Below are 18,634 nucleotides of genomic sequence, written 5' to 3'. Positions count from 1 at the left end.
CATATTCTCTTTTAATAGGACATCATGCTTTTCCTCAAATGAGGAATCTTAGAAGAGTGAAGAAATAGAAGAAAAATGTTAGATATAAATTTATATTTCAATATCCAAATTGAACATTAAATTATGATTACGAAATCCTGCTAATCTGAAACATAGTCAATATTATATAGAGATGCCTAAGAGATTTATTATGGATATGGGCTAATGTATTTATGGATGCTAAGAAGAACTTTGTTGTTCTGTCTGCAAGTTGGAGAACCAGGAACGCTAAGAAAGATGTCTAGTGGATGTCTGAGAGACCAAAGCCCTGAGGAATGCATGCCTTAGTTTCAGGGAAGAGAGAGAGAGAGAGAGAGAGAGAGAGAGAGAGAGAGAGAGAGAGAGAGAGAGATTAATTTTACTTCTTTCTATGGGATATCCCTGATTAACAATGGTTAAGAAATTTCTATAGAGTGATCGGCTCTTTGGGAAGTATGTCTAGTTCTTTTTTTTTTTTTTTTTTTTTTTGGAAGAAGAAATAGCCAGGTGTAAGATAATATACCAATCTCCAGGCTTTAGAATGTGGTTTCATAGTAAAGTAGGAGGTGAGAGAAATATGATTGAAATATTGGTGAGAAAGAAATATGGAGGTGAGTTCTATGGAAAGACCTTCCAAATACATGAAAACCTTGAACATACTAGGTCTACTGCCATTGTCCATGATAACGGTATATATGGACTGGGGAAATTTAATAATCCAGTGGATAAGATAATTAATTTTGTGGATACCAGTTGGTCTCTTATCAATCACTTCTGCTATTGTCCCATAGGATAATGACTAAAGTGGCCTTCGTGGTAGAGATGAAGCTTTATGAATAGGAAGCTTATAAGAAGAATTTGGTTTGGCTTCCTCAAAACAAAAGAAGGCCTGACCACAGCCACAGGTGAATGCTGAATCTACCAGGAGCTGAGACCAACACTGAGTCCATGACATGGCAACATTCCTTGAAGTGATCAGCCAGTTATCTGGTAGAAAGTTAATGACATTGAATCATGTCCATCATCAAAAGGTAGCATTTTGTTATTACTAGAAAAGACACTAAGAACTAAAGTTTGCCTTCTGTACTTAATGCAAAATCAGAACTCCCATTCATGTATTACAGAAAGACATAAACACATCACCATGATATTCCTCACAGTAATGATTCTGACCAAGTAACTCATTTTACAGGAAAAAAAGTGGATCTTACAAGTTACTAGTGAATTGTGTCTCCCATCATCTTGAAGCAATTGACTTGAAATAATGCCTTAAAGGGTTTTGAGATCACAGTTACAATTCCTATTGGTGCAATATTTTGGCGTATAGCAAAGTTCTCCAGGATGCTGCATAAACTCTGAATCAGACAAAACATGGTTCTTTTTCTCTAATTGCCAGGATTCATGACTCCAGGAATCAATGGGTGAAAATGGGAGTGATATCAATGGCTGGAGGAATGTTCTACCAAGAGATAGATATACAAAGGTGCTATTGAATTATTTTTGCTGCTTATCTTTTTAGGGTTTGTATTGCCTCTGGATCAACCACTAAAGAAAAACAAATGGAAAATGCAAGGGAACACACCATCCCAAACAAACCAGAATGACTCAACAACAGATTTACAGTTCTGACTTTGACTTATCCTAGCTAATGTGTAGACTCTAGACTACTATTTCAACAGGGAAGAAAAGAAGATAATATCTCAAATATTACGAGATACTTTGGATTCCATTGTCATTACCATTGCAGGTGATTAGATTTAATGAAAGGCTATAACAGTTGTATTCACAATGGGGTATTAATTTCCCAGACCCTTTCAGAGAAAATATGTTGATCAACCCACCAGGTAAAGACCCATGACCAGCACAATTTCTTGCTGAATACAAAGGAAGAAGAAGAAGAAGGAGAATTAGAAGAAGAAGAAGAAGAAGAAGAAGAAGAAGAAGAAGGAGGAGGAGGAGGAGGAGGAGGAGGAGGAGGAGGAGGAGGAGGAGGAGGAGGAGGAGGAGGAGAAGTAGGTAGTATGAATAACAGTTATGAATACATATAAGTGAGGAAGAAATGAGAATCATCATTATCATGAGTATTTCCTCATTTTTAATGAATGTACACATTTATCAAAATGTATTTATTATATTCCCTCACTTATGGCATTATCATTGGAATCGCTGCTTCCTAGCTGGCCGCCATGTTGGATCCCCCCTGGCATTATCATGAATCATTGGATGTGATGACTTCAGACCACAGAATTAGTTATAGTTTAGATCTAGGAATGGCCCCATGTGTTATGCAATCATAAATATTGAGTGGGGAAAAGACTGATTATGAGGGTTGTAATCTCATCGGTGGATTAATCCATTTAGTGGATTAATGATTTGAATGGACTATTGATTGGCAGCTGTGAGTGGCTGGAGGAGGTAGATTCTGAAGACGTGCCCTTGGGGACTATATCCTGTCCAAGTCCCCTTCCTGTCAGTCTTTCTACACTTCCCAGCTGTTGTGAGCTGAGCAGATTCCCTCTGTCACACCTTCTGCCACGATATTCTGCCTCAGTTCAGTCCCAGAGCAATAAAATTGTCTGACCATGGGCTGAAACTCTGAGTCCAAAATAAACCTTTCCTCATCTTGTTAGATGTTTTAGTCACAGCTACAAAAGCTAACATATTATTTAAATACTGTATTGTTAATATGGGATGTGAAGAATAAAAGTGAACATTAACTAATTCCTTTGCATCCTCTAATACGGAAACATCCATATTTGGGGGGGTCATACTCAGGACAGTAATATTTTAGATTAATGTCTTTGCTATTTTTTTCAGATAGTATGTTCTAAAGAAATGGTATCAGTACCAAGTTGATAAAAGGTAATGATGGTTGTATAATTTTTATTTGCTAATTTGTTAGGTGTTATTGTTTAAATCTTGAATGTATACACATGGCAGGTGTGTGAAGGCTTGATTCCCAGTTGAAGGTGATATTGGGAGGTGGTGGAAACTTTAGTTGATGGGGCCTTTGAATCATTTATTCTTCCACAGCCACTTCCCAGTCTTTGCATCCTGGCTGCCATGAGGGAGGAGCTGAATATAAACAACTGTACACTGACATATTGTGTAATATAGATAAAATAAAAATTCCTGGAAAGACACACACTACCAAAAAGGACTCCAGAGAAATAGAAAATCTAAATACACCTATCACAGGAAGAAAAAAAATAAATTAATAACAAATGATCTCCCCAAAACAAAAATCCCCAGAAACAGATGGTTTCATTTTTTTTTAAATTTCTTCCAGATTCACATATAGTAGTAATATATGACTATGGTGAGGAAAAAAAAAAAGATGTGAGTTTGTAAAAGTTTCTCCTGGTTGCTGTAACAAATTATTGCAAAGTTTGAGGCTTACAACAACTCGTATTGATTCTTTTACACTTCTGGAAATTAGAAGTTTGAAATCAGTCTCATAGAACTGAAATCAAAGGTGTCAGAGCCATTGTCCTTTCTAATCTCTGGAGCACATTCCATTTTCATCCTCTGGTGGCTACTACATTACACGAATTCCAGGTTCACTACATCATTCTTGCTTGAGCGCTCACATTGCTGACTCCTCTTTTGTATGTAATGAAATCTTTCAGACTCCCATTTATGAAGAGATATGGGATTGACATGGAGCCCCAAGGATTTATGAAGATCTATAGGATTGACTTGGAGGCCCAAGGATATTCCTGATGATCTCTCACTTTTGAAATCCTTTACTCGTCATATCCGCAAAGTCATTGTAGGCCCCAGAGATTAATATTGAAAGGTTTTAGAAATTAGCATATAAATATTTGGGGTTCACTCTTGCCTGTCATAATACTATACATTTTAGACATGGTGCTACCTGTGAAATTTTTCCATAGATCCAAAATCATTCTAATATTAAATAATCATTAAAACAATAATTTGAAATACATTCAGTAGGTGAAATATCACCATACATGCAGAAGTGAATGTTTGTGTTGTATTACACTGATTGCACAAGTACCAGCATGACCATCTTTGCACATTCAGTCCCAAAAATGTTGAATCCCCCTACTGTACAGTGGTAAGAAATTGCACATGCAGGCACCTTCCTGTAGTTAATATTGAATAATATTAAACTCCGTGAGAGTCAAAGCTAAAAGCATGAATAGAGTGCTTTGAACTAGAATTTTGATTGCACTGTAGTTGGTGAACAGAAAGTGACATTTTATAAAGGTGGTCAGGGATGGACACTATGACAGGTAACATTTCTTCAAAGACCTGAAATGAAAGCACAGTCCACACAGGAAACAGCAAGTGCAAAGGCCCTGAGGCTTGAGCGTGCTTGCAATTGTGAAGAAAAAACAGAGAAAAAATGTAAGGAAAGGCTAGGGAGCACTGAGAGAGTATAAATCAACTAAAGGAAGGAAAGAATAGACCACATTAAAAATTTCAAAGTATGCAAGCACTAACATTATTGGCTTTTAGTGTAATCAAAAATCTATAAATGGAATTAATATATAGATAGAGCAAAATATTATTATTTTTCCTGCATTTTCTGATATTTGATTACTTTATCCCTTAGAAAATTGAAACATGAAGATATTGCTTGTATATTAATTCATATGAGGTGCCAGAATTATGTCTCTTGTTAAAATGTGTAATTAAAAGGAAATACTTTCATTAAATAACGTATCATATCTTTTTCTCTAATCAGGATGCTTGGAATTGTAAGGAAAGAGATTTTAAAATATTCTATATAAATTTATATTTTAATTCAAAATTAAATATTGAATTATGATTAACAAACACTCATCTTCTAGTCAGCATTCTCCAGGGAAAGAATTAAAAAGGTACATGTACACAAAGGAGTGTAAGTTTACTATGGCTGTAGGACCATGTGCTCCTGGAATCCAACAAGGGCTACACTCTGCTCTCTACAGCCAGAGAAGTAGAAAGTCTGGGGGGTTAATCCAGGTTGCCTTCAATGGCCTGAGAAAGTGGGGACATGAAGTGTGGCTAGTGTGACTCTCGGAGACCAAAGTTCTGAGAGCAAGTAGCTCTGATGCCCAAGAATGAGAGCCTGCATATCCAAGTTAAAGAAGAGACACAGAGAGAAGAGGGGGGAAATTGTTTCCTTTCTTTGCCTATTTGTTCTGCTAAGGTGAGCCTTCAATGAGTTGGATGGTGGCTATCCAAATTGATGAGAGAAGATACTCTTTGTTAAGTTTATTGCCTCAAAAGTACTGTGTTTGGAAATACCCCAAGAAAAAGGTTTCTTTAGCTGTCTGGATATTTCTTTATCCAGAAAAAATATCAAATAAATAAGTAGCCATTTGCATTTAATTCCAAAAATTTATCAAATATATTGGAGGATGTCCTCATCTACAGCACATGGGCATATATGTGTATTTATTGCACCTGCATTCTTTAAGGACATGGGATAGTAAAACTTGCATGGAAAAAGATGGAATAATCCAAAAGGATTTTCACTAACACAACAAAGATATCATAAATATTTTTATTATTCAAGTATTAAATTCTGAATATAATGTTTCAGTTGGTCTAGATTTCAGAATTTTGAAGACAAGGATATCACTTCAAGAACTCTACTTACTATATTTTTTAAAATTAGGGCTCAGTAAAGATGCTGTGGATCACAAGCAGTAATGTCACACATTTTTTAAAGATTATTTACCCACCAAGACAATCTTTGTGAAAGCCTTCTTTACCTCTTTGTTCCGCAGGCTGTAGACCATAGGGTTCAACATTGGAATGACCAGAGTGTAGAATACAGATGTGATTTTGGCAGTATCCAGTGAATGGCTGGATCTGGGCTGTAAATACATGAAGATAATGGTACCATAGAAAATAGAAATGGCAGTGAAGTGGGAGGCACAGGTGGACATAGCCTTCCGGTGTCCTGCACCTGAGCGCATCTTCAGGATAGTGATAAAAATCAATACATAGGATATTAAGATAACAAGGAGAGCAACAAAAATATTGAAGCTGGCTACATAAATAAGAATCGACTCATTGACCTGTCTATCAGAGCAAGAGAGAGTCATAACTGCTGGAATATCGCAGAAAAAATGATGGATCACATTGGACCTGCAGAAAGAGAGAATGAATGTGTTCCCCGTGTAGACTGAGGCACTCAAAAATCCACAGACGTAGCAGCCTACAATCAGCCCAATACACACACTAGTTGTCATGGTGGTGGTGTAGTGCAGGGGCTTGCACACTGCTGCATAGCGATCATAGGCCATTGAGGCCAGCAGGAAATTTTCCACCGTAGCAAAACCTGTAAAAAAGAACATCTGTGCAACACAAGCACCATAGGAGATGACCTCGTCTCCAGGAAGGAGCCCAGCCATGACTGTGGGAGTGACAGCTGAAGAGTAGCACAAGTCCACCAGAGACAGGTTGCCCAGGAAAAAGTACATGGGAGTGTGGAGACGGGAGTCCAAGAGAATCAGCAGGATCATCCCCAGGTTCCCAGCCAGAGTGATGATGTAGATGAGGAGGAAGGTCACAAAGAGGGGAAGCTGCAGACCTGGGTCCCTGGTCAGTCCCAGCAGGATGAAGTGGGTCACTTCTGTCCTGTTCTCCATCGATGTTATCTGAGAATCTCTAGTTGGTTTACAGTCTTGAGAAAAAGGGAATCAAATGTTAAAGCATTGAATTGAATCAGAAAGTATAAGATGCATTTTTTCATTTTACATCAAGATTCTCCAGGAAATGCATGGACTTGTACCCAAATAGTTTACCCTGTTTTACTATTTTATGCATTTGTTTACTGACCCATCCACAATCTAATACTTGGCTAAAAAGACTTGTGTCTTGGCTTACTTGGCTAAGCACAGTCAGAGTAACTGATTTTTGTTGATCAGCTGCCAAGAACTGCTGTAGGCACAGTGTCCGTGTATTCATGGTCTCCTATCACCAAAATTTTGAGTTTAGTTACTTGTTAAACTCATGTAAACTATGAAGCACACAAAGTTGAGACTTTTCGTCTTATTCTCACAAGTATTATTTGCTCATCTCTGCTCTGAACCCAGGCCAAACTGTAACCCATAGTAAGTGGTTCCTATGTATAATGTTCTACGTGAATTTAAATCCAACTGAATTTACTCAATTTGCAACAACCCCTGGTCTACTTGGTTTAATCTCTGTTTGAGATTCCTCAGTGAACTAAGGAAATGATGGATTAGGTAGCACTTTAAGCTTTGATGACATCCAAATATAGAGTGAATGAGATGAAGTCCCTAATCAATCAAATCTTCATCTGTCTTAGTTTGCTCACCTTTTTTGAGAAAGAAGCAAGGTTGGTTCTATAAATCACCAAGGTCCCCATAATAGACGTTTTGATGTTTGCACATAGACTCTCCTTAGTTTTTAGAAACATTCTGAGAACATTTCTTTCTGTTTTTAAATAACTCACAGCAGGCACAGGTAGCCAGCTGCTTCTGCCTGGCTTTCACTTCTCACTGGAATGTTTACGGAATACAGAGCTTACCTCTTTGCTGGAAGTGAAAGAACAGCCAGCCCAGAGTAGTGGGTTTGAAATCAGAAAATCAGCAATGGAAAATTCCACATGTGCTGACACAGGGGGTCTCTTTTCCGGCAGTGAGCAAAGGTTCCGAATTTCCTAAGGCAGGAAAACATGAGGAGAGATAAGTAAGGGAGGAACAAAGCAGACCAAGTTATGCTGTGTACACGTGAATGTGTCACAGCGCATTCCAACTTTATGGACATCTATCAGATCTTATTTTAAAAATTATAAATAAATAGAAGGAAGACCAGTGGAGGAGAGGTCTGAGAGAGGGAAGGGGAAGTACTGGGGACTGAATTGGAGAAAACAATATTCACCCAATACTAACCACTATTCCCTACCCTTAAACTTCAAAGTCTCTGGCAACTTCACTTTACAAGTCAACCGCTGAACACATTTACTATATTCCATGCTTGTATAATTATGCAAAAATGAACTCCAATATTATACATAACTGTAATGCACTAACAAAATAATAAAATAGAATTAACAAGGATCAAGTTCTAAATCTACCATGGATTCTTTCTGTTCCCTAGGCACAACCCCTTACTTCCTCCTCCTGTATAAAGTAATATCAGATTACTCTCCTCCATAGTTCACAGCTGGTCATTATAAATAAGAATCAAATCAGGTTTATAAATGTCTCACACAGTGAAGAATATTTAAAGATTAATCATACAACCTGTTATCAATGTTTTCTCTGATCATAGCTGAGGGGTCATAGCAAATCCTCAAGCCGCAAGAATGACAAATTATTACTCTTGAGATGAATAAGTGGTGACCAGGGGGGCATGGCATGCAGGGGCCCCCTCTGAAACAATGTGCTGCTGAGTCGCTGGGATTCCAGAGGCTCATACATGCAGACCTGGAGAGTATTATACAGACTTGGAGACCTCTGGAGATTTTTCCCATGAGACTTTGTGCAGCTCCTCATCCTGCTTCCCTAAAAAAGCAATTAACATGCCTATAGGGATTGAGCTGGTTATTTCATTTTAAAATTTAAATTTGGTTCTAAACTATAAATGAAAACCTAAAAATTGTTTATATTGATTAGGCACCATGAGATTTTTCTACACAGGCACAAATTGTGTAATATTTAAATCAGGTTGAACATGTTGAGCTCCTCAAACTTTCCCTCTTCCTCCACCTCACCCCCTACTCTCTCTAGCCTTTGGTAACCACTGTTCAATCATCAACCTCGTTGAAATCGACTTTTCAAGTTTCTACACGTGGATGATATTATTCCTTAACTGTATATGAGTCTGGCTAAATTCACTTGACATAATGATCGCCAGTTCAGTCAATGAAATCAGCCTGGGTCCCTGTCAAGAGATGAGTGGATAAAGAGAATGTGGTATTATATACATAATGGACTTTTACTTAGTCATAAAGAAGAATAAAATAATGACATGTGCTGGCAAATGGATGGAACATCAGGCTACGTGAAATAAGCCAAACTCAGTTAAGTCAAGGGTTGACTTTTCTGTCATATGTGAAAGCTAGAGAAAAATAAAAATAAAAAAGCAAGGGGAGGGAATTCCATGAAAATGGTGGGGGGACAAAGATAAGAGGAACAGAGAAGGGGGACTGATGGAAAGGGAGGAGGGACTGGAGAAGGGAGTAACTGTGGAATGAAATTGACCAAATTATACTTTGCACTATATACCTATACCACAGTGAATTTTGCTTTTCTGTGTATCTATAAAGCACCTGTGAAAAAATAATAACTAAATAGGAGGGAGACCAGTAAAATAGCAGAAGAGAAACAGGTAAAAAGAAGAGGGGAAGGAAAAAGGAAGTACTGGGAACAAAAATTGAGCAAACTATATTCCATACATGTATGATTGTGTCAAAAAAGAATCCACCTGTTATGCTTAACTGTAATTCACTAGCAAAAACATTACAGATAGATACATAAAAATAATGTTTTCTTCAATTCAGACTCTTACAATAGTAGGAAAAGATAAAAATGCTATGTATAGATTTATATTGAAATACACAAACTGAAAACTAAATTAGAATTATTAAGCTTTAGTCTATAGGTCAGAGCCCCCCAGGGAAACAACCAGCAGGATATGGAAACACGCACAAGAGGAGATTTATTGTGGCTATGGGATCATGTGACTGTGGAAGTAAATCAGTGCCAGCTCTGCTACCTGCAAGTCAGGAACCAGGAAGGCTGGGTGTGTAACACAGTGTGAGTGCAAAGACCTGAGAAAGAGGTGCAGAGGTGTGCCTGTGTAAGTCTTGTAAAATGAGGTCCTGAGATTCTGAGGTCCAAGAGTAAGAAAGCCTGGGTGAACCACCTAAGGGAGAGAGTGGAAACAATTTGCTCTTTCCCTATTTTTGTTCTACATGCAAACCCTCAATGACTAGATGATGGTCACACACAATGACGAAGGCAAACCTTCTTTCCTAAGTTATCACTCAAACAGTAGTCTTTTTTGTAAGGGGTTCTGTGTTTGGGATTGGGGTCTCTGATGGCTTCATGACTGTGGCATGCTTGGTGGCTGGGGAAGCTTCTGTGCAAAGACACAGAACGCCTGATTGCTGTAGCAATTCCCTTCATGAGGAAGCTCTGTGCTACAGTCTGATCAGCCTTGACCTTGATCGCAGACACACAGCTCCTGGGAATGAAGAAACTCTTTTGTTAGAAAACCATGTTTCACCAAGCTCTGCTGTACCTGAACCTGTCCATTTAACAGTAACTTTAAACAATGGACTTTCTTGAGAATGCATAAAGCTCCTAACATTTCATATTGTAACTGAAGAATGTAATTGTGGAATATGCAACCTTAGTGATATAATAAACAATAATGTAGTCATGACTAATGACCTAATGTAACCTATTGGTATAAATAAACTTGGATGAGTAGCCATCTTTCCTGCCTCTGCATCTTTTCTCTGTGTCTCTTTGTATTTTCCCCCACTCATGTTATAAGTATCCTCACAGACACACAAAGAAAACTATTGCTGGCTATCTGGGTATCTCTTAATATAGAAAAATTAACAACAAAATTAACTGCAAACAAAATTTTTCACAACCAGGTGTAGATGTCCTCATTGGAAAAACTGCATACAATTTGCTTGTTTATGGACTTCTTTATGCATTCATTATACATATATTTGCATTGATAAGTGGTTTTTTTAATTGCATGAAAAATTATTGGATATATCAAACATTTTAATAAGGGGTTTAACAAGCAGATCCCAATTTATCATAAATATTCACATTCAGATATTATGATTCTAGATATAATGTTTCTTTTTTTCTAGACAGTCTGCAGAAGTAAAATTATCACTTAAGAAATTTGAATTTAGTGTGGCATTTAAAATGTGACACTTTACTTGGCAAAGTTCTGAGAGGAATAAATCCAGAAAATGTACATCCCATCCCAGAATGTATTAATCAAAATCCAAGAGATTATTTTGCCTCCAAAACAATCTTTGAGAATGCACTCTTGACCTCCGTATTCCTCAGACTGTAGACCACAGGGTTGAGCATGGGGATGATCATAGTATAAAACACAGAAACAATTTTGTCACTGTCCATAGAATGACTGGAGCTGGGCTGTAAGTACATGAAGATAACAGTGCTGTACAAAATGGAGACTGCGGTGAAGTGGGAGGCACAGGTGGACATAGCCTTCCGGTGTCCTGCACCTGAGCGCATCTTTAGGATAGTGATGAAAATGAATATGTAGGATATTAAGATAACAATCAGACCAAAAAAGATAACAAAACTGGCTACAAAAACAAGAACCAGCTCATTCACTTGTCTACCAGAACAAGAGAGAGCCATGACTGCTGGAATGTCACAGAAGAAATGATGGACCACATTGAACATACAGAAGGAAAGACTGAATGTGTCCCCAATATAAATGGAGGCACTCAAAAATCCACAGACATAGCAACCTAACACTAGACGCACACACACATGTGTTGTCATGGTGGTGGTGTAGTGCAGGGGCTTGCACACTGCTGCATAGCGATCATAGGCCATTGAGGATAAGAGGTAATTTTCCACAGTAACAAAACCTGAAAAAAAGAACATCTGAGCAGCACAAGCATTGTAGGAGATGACCTCGTCTCCAGGAAGAAGCCCAGCCATGACTGTGGGAGTGACAGCCGAAGAGTAGCAAATGTCCACCAGAGACAGGTTGCCCAGGAAAAAGTACATGGGAGTGTGGAGACGGGAGTCCAGGAGAATCAGCAGGATCATCCCCAGGTTCCCAACCAGAGTGATGGTGTAGATGAGGAGGAAGGTCACAAAGAGGGGAAGCTGCAGACCTGGGTCCTTGGTCAGTCCCAGCAGGATGAAGTGGGTCACTTCTGTCCTGTTCTCCATCAAGGTTATCTGAGAATCACTAGATCTTCTACAGCCATGAGGAAAATATGAAAAACAAAATAATAAAGGAATTCAACTAAATGAAAAAGTTTAAGTGCAAGATATTTTTTTCACTGTGGCTACAACTGTGTACATTGAGATTCTCCAGGAAAAAAAAAATGGGCTTGAAAATCAAATTTAGTGCTTTAAGCATGTACACTTCTGTCCTGTTTTCATCATGGTTGTTTGAGAATCTCTAGATGTTCTATAGCCATGACAAAAAGCGAACAAAATTAATGAAGTTGGAAAGTAAAAGTTGAAGATATATTATTTCTTTGTCCCACTACTTCTACTTTTGAGTTTCTTCAGAAAAAGCATGGGATTGAAAAACAAATTTGAATCATTAATTACACATGGAATTAAATGTTATGAATGTGAAGAAGTTTTATGAATCATCTGTCCAATTTAAAATTTTATAAATTGTTTCTAAGATGTACTCGATTTAATAACTTGAACAAATGACTCATATGGATGAATCTATCAGCCCATTCATGTCCCCTGAGCCAAGAAATACTGAAAAGCCTACATGTTCCTCAACTGTCAAGAACTGACATGGACAATTTAGATGTGCATTCTCTGTCTCCTCTCAACAATGTTAGGAATTTGCTACACTCATGCAAATTAAGAACAAGAGGTTTAGAAATCCATTCATATTTAGACAGGCATTGTAAGTCAGTCTCTACCTTGGCCCATGCCAACGTTTAACTAATGTTTACTGGTTTCTAAGTCTAATGCTCTAAACTGAATTTGAATCAAGTTGTATTTAATACATTCACAATTGCTCCTTGGCTTCTTTGTTCAGTGTCTCAGGTTTCATAGTGAACTGAGTGATTCAGTAGGTGATCATTACATCTTTGTCACTATATTTGACTCTCCTTAGAGGAGAAACAATCAAGATGACAACCACCATGAGTGAAATGACCAGTTCAACCAAAAAAGAATCTAAATGAATTAACAAGCGTTGAACTGCATTTAAATTTTTCCCACAATATCATGGTTGTTACCAATCACTCATGAACACATATTGACAATCATGTGGTTAAAAGTGTAGATCAGTCTAATTCCTGAATCACCATAGCACATCCCTATGCATAGAAGTGGTGGGATAAAGGGGAGCATGTCCCAGCTGCACAGCAATTCTGAGAAGCTCATCACCAGATTGAGTAGATGTGGAGCTTGGGTTCTTGGAAGAGACACATATCAATCTTACCATCCTTGGTCCTAACTTAACTCCATGAAAATCCTGTTTCCATCTGCAAAATGAAGCCAGTTATGAGATCTACTTTCAGGTGTCATCATAAGGATTAAATAAGTTTGGATCAAGGTATGTGCTGAGTGCAGGGTTTCAGTCGTGGATGAGTTGAAAGTCTTGAAGCTTCTCTCTTCAACTTGCCTTTTCTTCCTCTTGGGGCTATGAGGAATTTCTCAGCCAGTCCTTACTCCAAGTGTGTGATTACTGCTCTTGCAGTTCCATGTGAGCCATTTCTTTTTTAAAATTTCTTCCTTAAGGGCTGGGGATGTGGCTCAAGCGGTAGCGCGCTCGCCTGGCATGCGTGCGGCCCGGGTTCGATCCTCAGCACCACATACCAACAAAGATGTTGTGTCCGCCGAGAACTAAAAAATTTCTTCCTTAAAATTCACATTTCAGTTTGGGAAAAGAATTCATTTTTCTTAAACTTGCTCTTTCATTACTGTCATGCCATAGCCAAACCACAGAGAGAAGTACTGGAAGATTCCCGTTTTATGGGCTGTCTGATCTGTTTGTGTGGCAAGTCCAACATTCTAAAGTGCTTTATTTAAATCTGTTTAAATACTGTTACAGTATTTAAATCTGTTGTTTAAATACTGTAACAGTATTTTAAGTTTCTTTATTGGAGCTGTAGTTTATAAAAGATATTCACCCAATACTAACCACTATTCCCTACCCTTAAACTTCAAAGTCTCTGGCAACTGCACTTTACAAGTCAACCCCTGAACACATTTACTGCAGACTTTTAATACCCAGGTCCACCTTTAACATACACTCTGTTCTACAACCTGTGGAAAGGACTTTACATATAAATGTGTTGGGGGGGCAGGTGGGATTATTATTCTTATTTCATTGTTAGAAAATTGAAAATTGGAGAAGTTATGTAATAATTAAATTTGCACTGTTAGTAGGAGATATATTCAAGAGGTTTTTTTTGCTCCTTCAACTTAACCAAAAGTCTATGCTCCACATGGGTAAAGGTGCTAGCAGTAGTAATCATGGGATTATAGGGGGAGTTACAACACAGTTCAGACATTGGTAATTTATTTAGGACCATTTTGTAGCTTAAAACAGGACCATTTGACTCTTCTGAGCATTTGTTTATTTGTTACCTATAATGAGAAGATAATATGAAAAGAAAGTATAACTGAATCAATCAGAGCATCATGTGTCTTATATTTTTGTTCATATTTTTTAAGATCTAAGATAATTTGCCATGAGAAATTCTAAACTCCCTCTTCTTTGGAGTTTTGTATTTATGCTGTGCTCTTACACATATTTTTTTAAACATAATGAAACCTCTATCTCTCTTTTAAGGTAAGTCATGGTATGGATGTCTTCCCCACAGCCTGTACGTGCATTACACATCTTACCAAAATATCTATGGAATACAGAGCTTACCAGTTTTCTGGAGGAAAAATAAGAATCAATCCAATCACAAAATCAGCCATGGATTATGGCACAGTGGTATTAGCGGACTTCTGTCTCAGGTGGCAGTCAAAATGTTCCAAGTTCTCTAAAACATGGGAAAATGGAGAAAAGAACATGATTATGAATCAACTTCTAAATCTAACATTAGCTATTTCTATTTCATTGAAACAGTCATTTGTCTCCTCCTCATTTGTATATTAAATGTGATAAGGTAATGTTTCTCCCATAATCACAGAATTGTGTCTTCAATGGGACTAAAGGAGGCCTAAAAAATCTCCTGTAGAAGTTTGCTATTTTAAAGTATATCATCATGATTTTTATCTTTGAGTATCTCCCTGACCATGGCTGAAAGCACACTCTACCAGATCCTCAGGTCAGAAGAAGGTCTGGATGTGCTCACCATGATTGTCATTCCGGTGAATAAATGTCCAATGAAGCACTTATGTAAAGTTTTCTTTCTAAAATAGGTAATGTTGACTCACGTTGGGATTTCAGAGGTGAATATGTGGCAGTCTAGAGATGATTATACAAAATAAAGGCCTCTGAAGTTTACCCCCAAGAGAATATTTACAGCTTCCGATCCTATTTTCCTAGGAAATAAGCAGGTAGTCTGTCTGTGGGGATTAATCTGGTTATTTTTAATGTACAAGAATTTTGTCAAAGGAGGCAGACTTCAAACCAAAACTAATCAGAAGAGACAAAGAAGGCTACTTCATACTGGTAGAGAGAACAATCTAAGAAAAAGATATAATAATAATAATAATAATAATACATTTATAGCCCAAACATGGTCACAATTAATTACATAAATAAGACCCAACTCAAATTGAAGCCTCAGATAGACACCAGTACAATAATTCTAGGTGATTTCAACACAACTCTCTCACCGTTAGATAGGTTATTCAGACATAAACCTGGTAGAGACTCTTTGGACCTGAAAAAATATTATATCAAAGGAACTTAACAGACATCTGTAGAACATTTTATCCAACAAGAGCTGAGAACACTTTCTTCTCTGCAGCACATGGAACATTCTCCAAAATAGACCATATTTTAGTCCACAGAGCAACTCTGAACAAATATCAAAAAAGGGAATAATTCCTTGTTTCTTATCAGATCATAATGAAATGAAATTATAAATTAACAAAACAGAAACTACATGAACACATGGAGATTAAACAATACACTTTTGAATGATGAATGGGTGATAGGAAAAAATCAAGAGAGAAACCAAAAAACTTCTTACACTCAAATGAAAATATAATTATCCAAAGCATCTGGAACACCATAAAGGAAGTTCTAAGAGGAAAGTTTATAACTGTGGGTGCCTATACAAGATAGATAAGCCCACGTTAATAAAATTAGAGATAAAAAAGGAGAAATCATCACAGAAATCCAGTAGATCATTAAGGACTATTTTGAAAGGTTATACTCCAATAAATTGGAAAACTCAGAAGAAATGCATGAATTTCTAGACACCTATTATCTGCCAAAACTAAATCAAGGACATAGAAAATCTAAACAGACTAATAACTAGCAATGAGTAACAAACAGTAATGAAAAACCTTCCCACAAATAAAAGCCCAGGATAAGATTGATTCTCAATTCAATTCTACCCAACCTTTAAAGAAGAACTAATGCTAGTACTCTTCAAATTATTCCATGAAATAGAAAAGGACAGAACACTTCCAAACTCATTCTATGAAGCCAGTACCACACTCATACCAAAACTAAATAAAGACATGTCAAGGAAAATAAACTACAAACCGATATCCCTCATGAAACTAGATGCAAAAATACTTAATAAAATATTAGCAAATCATGTTCAACAACATGTTAAGAACATATTAAACCCCAAATCAAGTGGGTTTTATTCCAAAAATGCAAGGATGGCTAAATATATAGAAATCAATAAATGTAATTCATCACATGAATAGAATTAAGGACAAAAATCATGTAGTCATCTCAATAGAAGCAGAGAAGGCCTTCAACAAAATTCAGCACCCATGATAAAATCAGAGATAAAAACACTGAAGAAACTAGAGATAGAAAGAATGTACCTCAATATCATAAAGGTTATACATGAATAACCGAAAGCCAACCTCACAGTACATGAGGAAAAACCGAAAGCATTTACTTTAAAATTTGGGACAGAACATGAATGTCCATTCTTACCACTTCAATCCCATATAGCACTAGCCAGAGCAATTTGGCAAGAGAAGGAAATAAAATGAACAAAAATGTGACTGGAAGAAGTCAAAGTATCACTGCTTACAGGTGATATAATCTTTTATCTAGAAGATTAAAAAAGACTCCATCAAAAGATTGCTAGAGCTAATAAACAAATTTGGCAAATGGCAGGTTATAAAATCCACATACAACAATCAATAGCTTTCCTTCATACCAACAATGAATCTGCTGAGAAAGAAATCAGGAAAACAATTCCATTTATAATAGCCTAAAAGAAAAAGGGAGCAAATCTAAACATGAAAGTGAAAGACGTCTACCATGAAAACTATAGAACATTGAAGAAAAAAATCAAAGACCTTGGAAGAGGGAATGAAGATGTTCATGCACAGGCAGAACGTAGTGCTAAAGTGACCATATTACCAAAAGCAATATATAGATTCAGTGCAACCTTCCAACACAATACCAATGACATTCTTCACAGTACTAGACAAAATACAGTCTAAAAATTCATTTGGAAGAATAAAAGACTTAGAATAGCCAAAGAAATTCTAAGCAAAAAAAAAAAAAAACTACACTGGAGGCATCACAATACCTGACTTTCAAATCATACTTCAGAGTCTGAATAACAAAAACTTCATGGTACTGGCCTTCAAAACACACATAAATAAAAAATTCAGAATAGAAGACACAGAGACAAACCCACACCTATGCAGTCATCGGATCCTTGACAAAGGTGCCAAAAACACATTGGAGAAAAGACAACCTTTTAAACAAATGGTTCTGGGAAAACTGATTATTACAGGAAGAATGAAATTAGACCCTGATCTCTTGCCCTGCACAAAAATTAGCTCAAAGTGGATCAAAGACCTGGGAATTAAATCAGAAACTCTGCAACTGCTGAAAGAAAATGCAAGGTCAACAACTTTCTGAATAGGACCCCTAGAGTTCAATAATAATGGCAAGAATTAATAAATGGGATGATATTGAATTAAAAAGCTTCTGCACAGCAAATAATATAATTAGTAATGTGAAAAAAAGGACCCACTGAATGGAAGAATATCTTTTCTAGCTTCTTTTCTGAGAGAGGATTCATATCGCTTGCCTGATTGCTCTGTCTAGAACTTCCAACACTGTGTTGAATAAAAGTGATGAAAGTGGTCACTCTTGCCTTGTTCCAGATTTGACAGAGAAAGATTTCTGCTTTTCACCCTTCAGTTCAGTGTTAGCTGTGGGCTTAGTACAAATGGCCTTTATCATGTTATGTTTCCTCTATACCTAATTTGTTCAGCATTCTATTAATGAAGGGAGGTTACATTTATCAAGTTTTTTTATATATATATTGAGATGATCATATCGGTTTTTGCTCTTTGTTCTGTTAACAGTTTATTATGTTTATTGATTTGTATATGTTGACTTTTCTTGCATTTCTGGATTAATCCCACTTGACCATGGTGAATAATCTTCCAAATATGCTACTAGAATCAATTTTCTAGTGTTTTAAGTATTTTGATATATGTTCATCAAGAATATTGGCCTCTTTTAATAATTTTTTCATTGTGTCTTTACCTGGTTTTGGTATCAGAGTAATGTCAGTTTCATATAATGTATTTGGAAGAATTCCTTCCTTTTACGTATTTAGAATAATTTAAGGAGAACTGTTAATAGTTGTTTTTGCTATAAATCTACAATGAAGACATTTGTCCTGAGATTTTAATTGGTGTGAGATGCTTTATAACTGATTCGGTAATATTCTTTGCTATTGGTAGGTTCAGAATTTCTATTACTTCATTATTCACACTTGTTTAAT

The 18,634-nt window shown here is 36.8% G+C and overlaps 2 protein-coding genes across 2 annotated transcripts; both read right to left on the bottom strand.

Moving 5' to 3' along the window:
* Positions 1 to 5,705: 5,705 nt before the first annotated feature.
* On the bottom strand, positions 5,706 to 6,632 carry LOC113195143 (olfactory receptor 5B3-like). The gene has a single exon (XM_026406562.2). It carries the CDS (start codon positions 6,627 to 6,629, stop codon positions 5,706 to 5,708), a length of 924 nt encoding a protein of 307 aa, XP_026262347.2. The 5' UTR covers positions 6,630 to 6,632.
* Positions 6,633 to 10,994: 4,362 nt separating this feature from the next.
* LOC113195139 (olfactory receptor 5B3-like) lies at positions 10,995 to 11,921 on the bottom strand. The gene has a single exon (XM_026406555.2). It carries the CDS (start codon positions 11,916 to 11,918, stop codon positions 10,995 to 10,997), a length of 924 nt encoding a protein of 307 aa, XP_026262340.2. The 5' UTR covers positions 11,919 to 11,921.
* Between the last annotated feature and the right edge of the window lie 6,713 nt (positions 11,922 to 18,634).

Source organism: Urocitellus parryii, chromosome 4 (assembly GCF_045843805.1).
Source record: "Urocitellus parryii isolate mUroPar1 chromosome 4, mUroPar1.hap1, whole genome shotgun sequence".
In the NCBI taxonomy this organism is placed as follows: Eukaryota; Metazoa; Chordata; class Mammalia; order Rodentia; family Sciuridae; genus Urocitellus; species Urocitellus parryii.
This window is presented reverse-complemented; position numbering and strand designations above follow the sequence as displayed.

Excerpts from the sequence above, each read along its gene's own strand:
- LOC113195143 (XM_026406562.2), bottom strand. The coding sequence starts at position 6,629 with ATGGAGAACAGGACAGAAGTGACCCACTTCATCCTGCTGGGACTGACC.
- LOC113195139 (XM_026406555.2), bottom strand. The coding sequence starts at position 11,918 with ATGGAGAACAGGACAGAAGTGACCCACTTCATCCTGCTGGGACTGACC.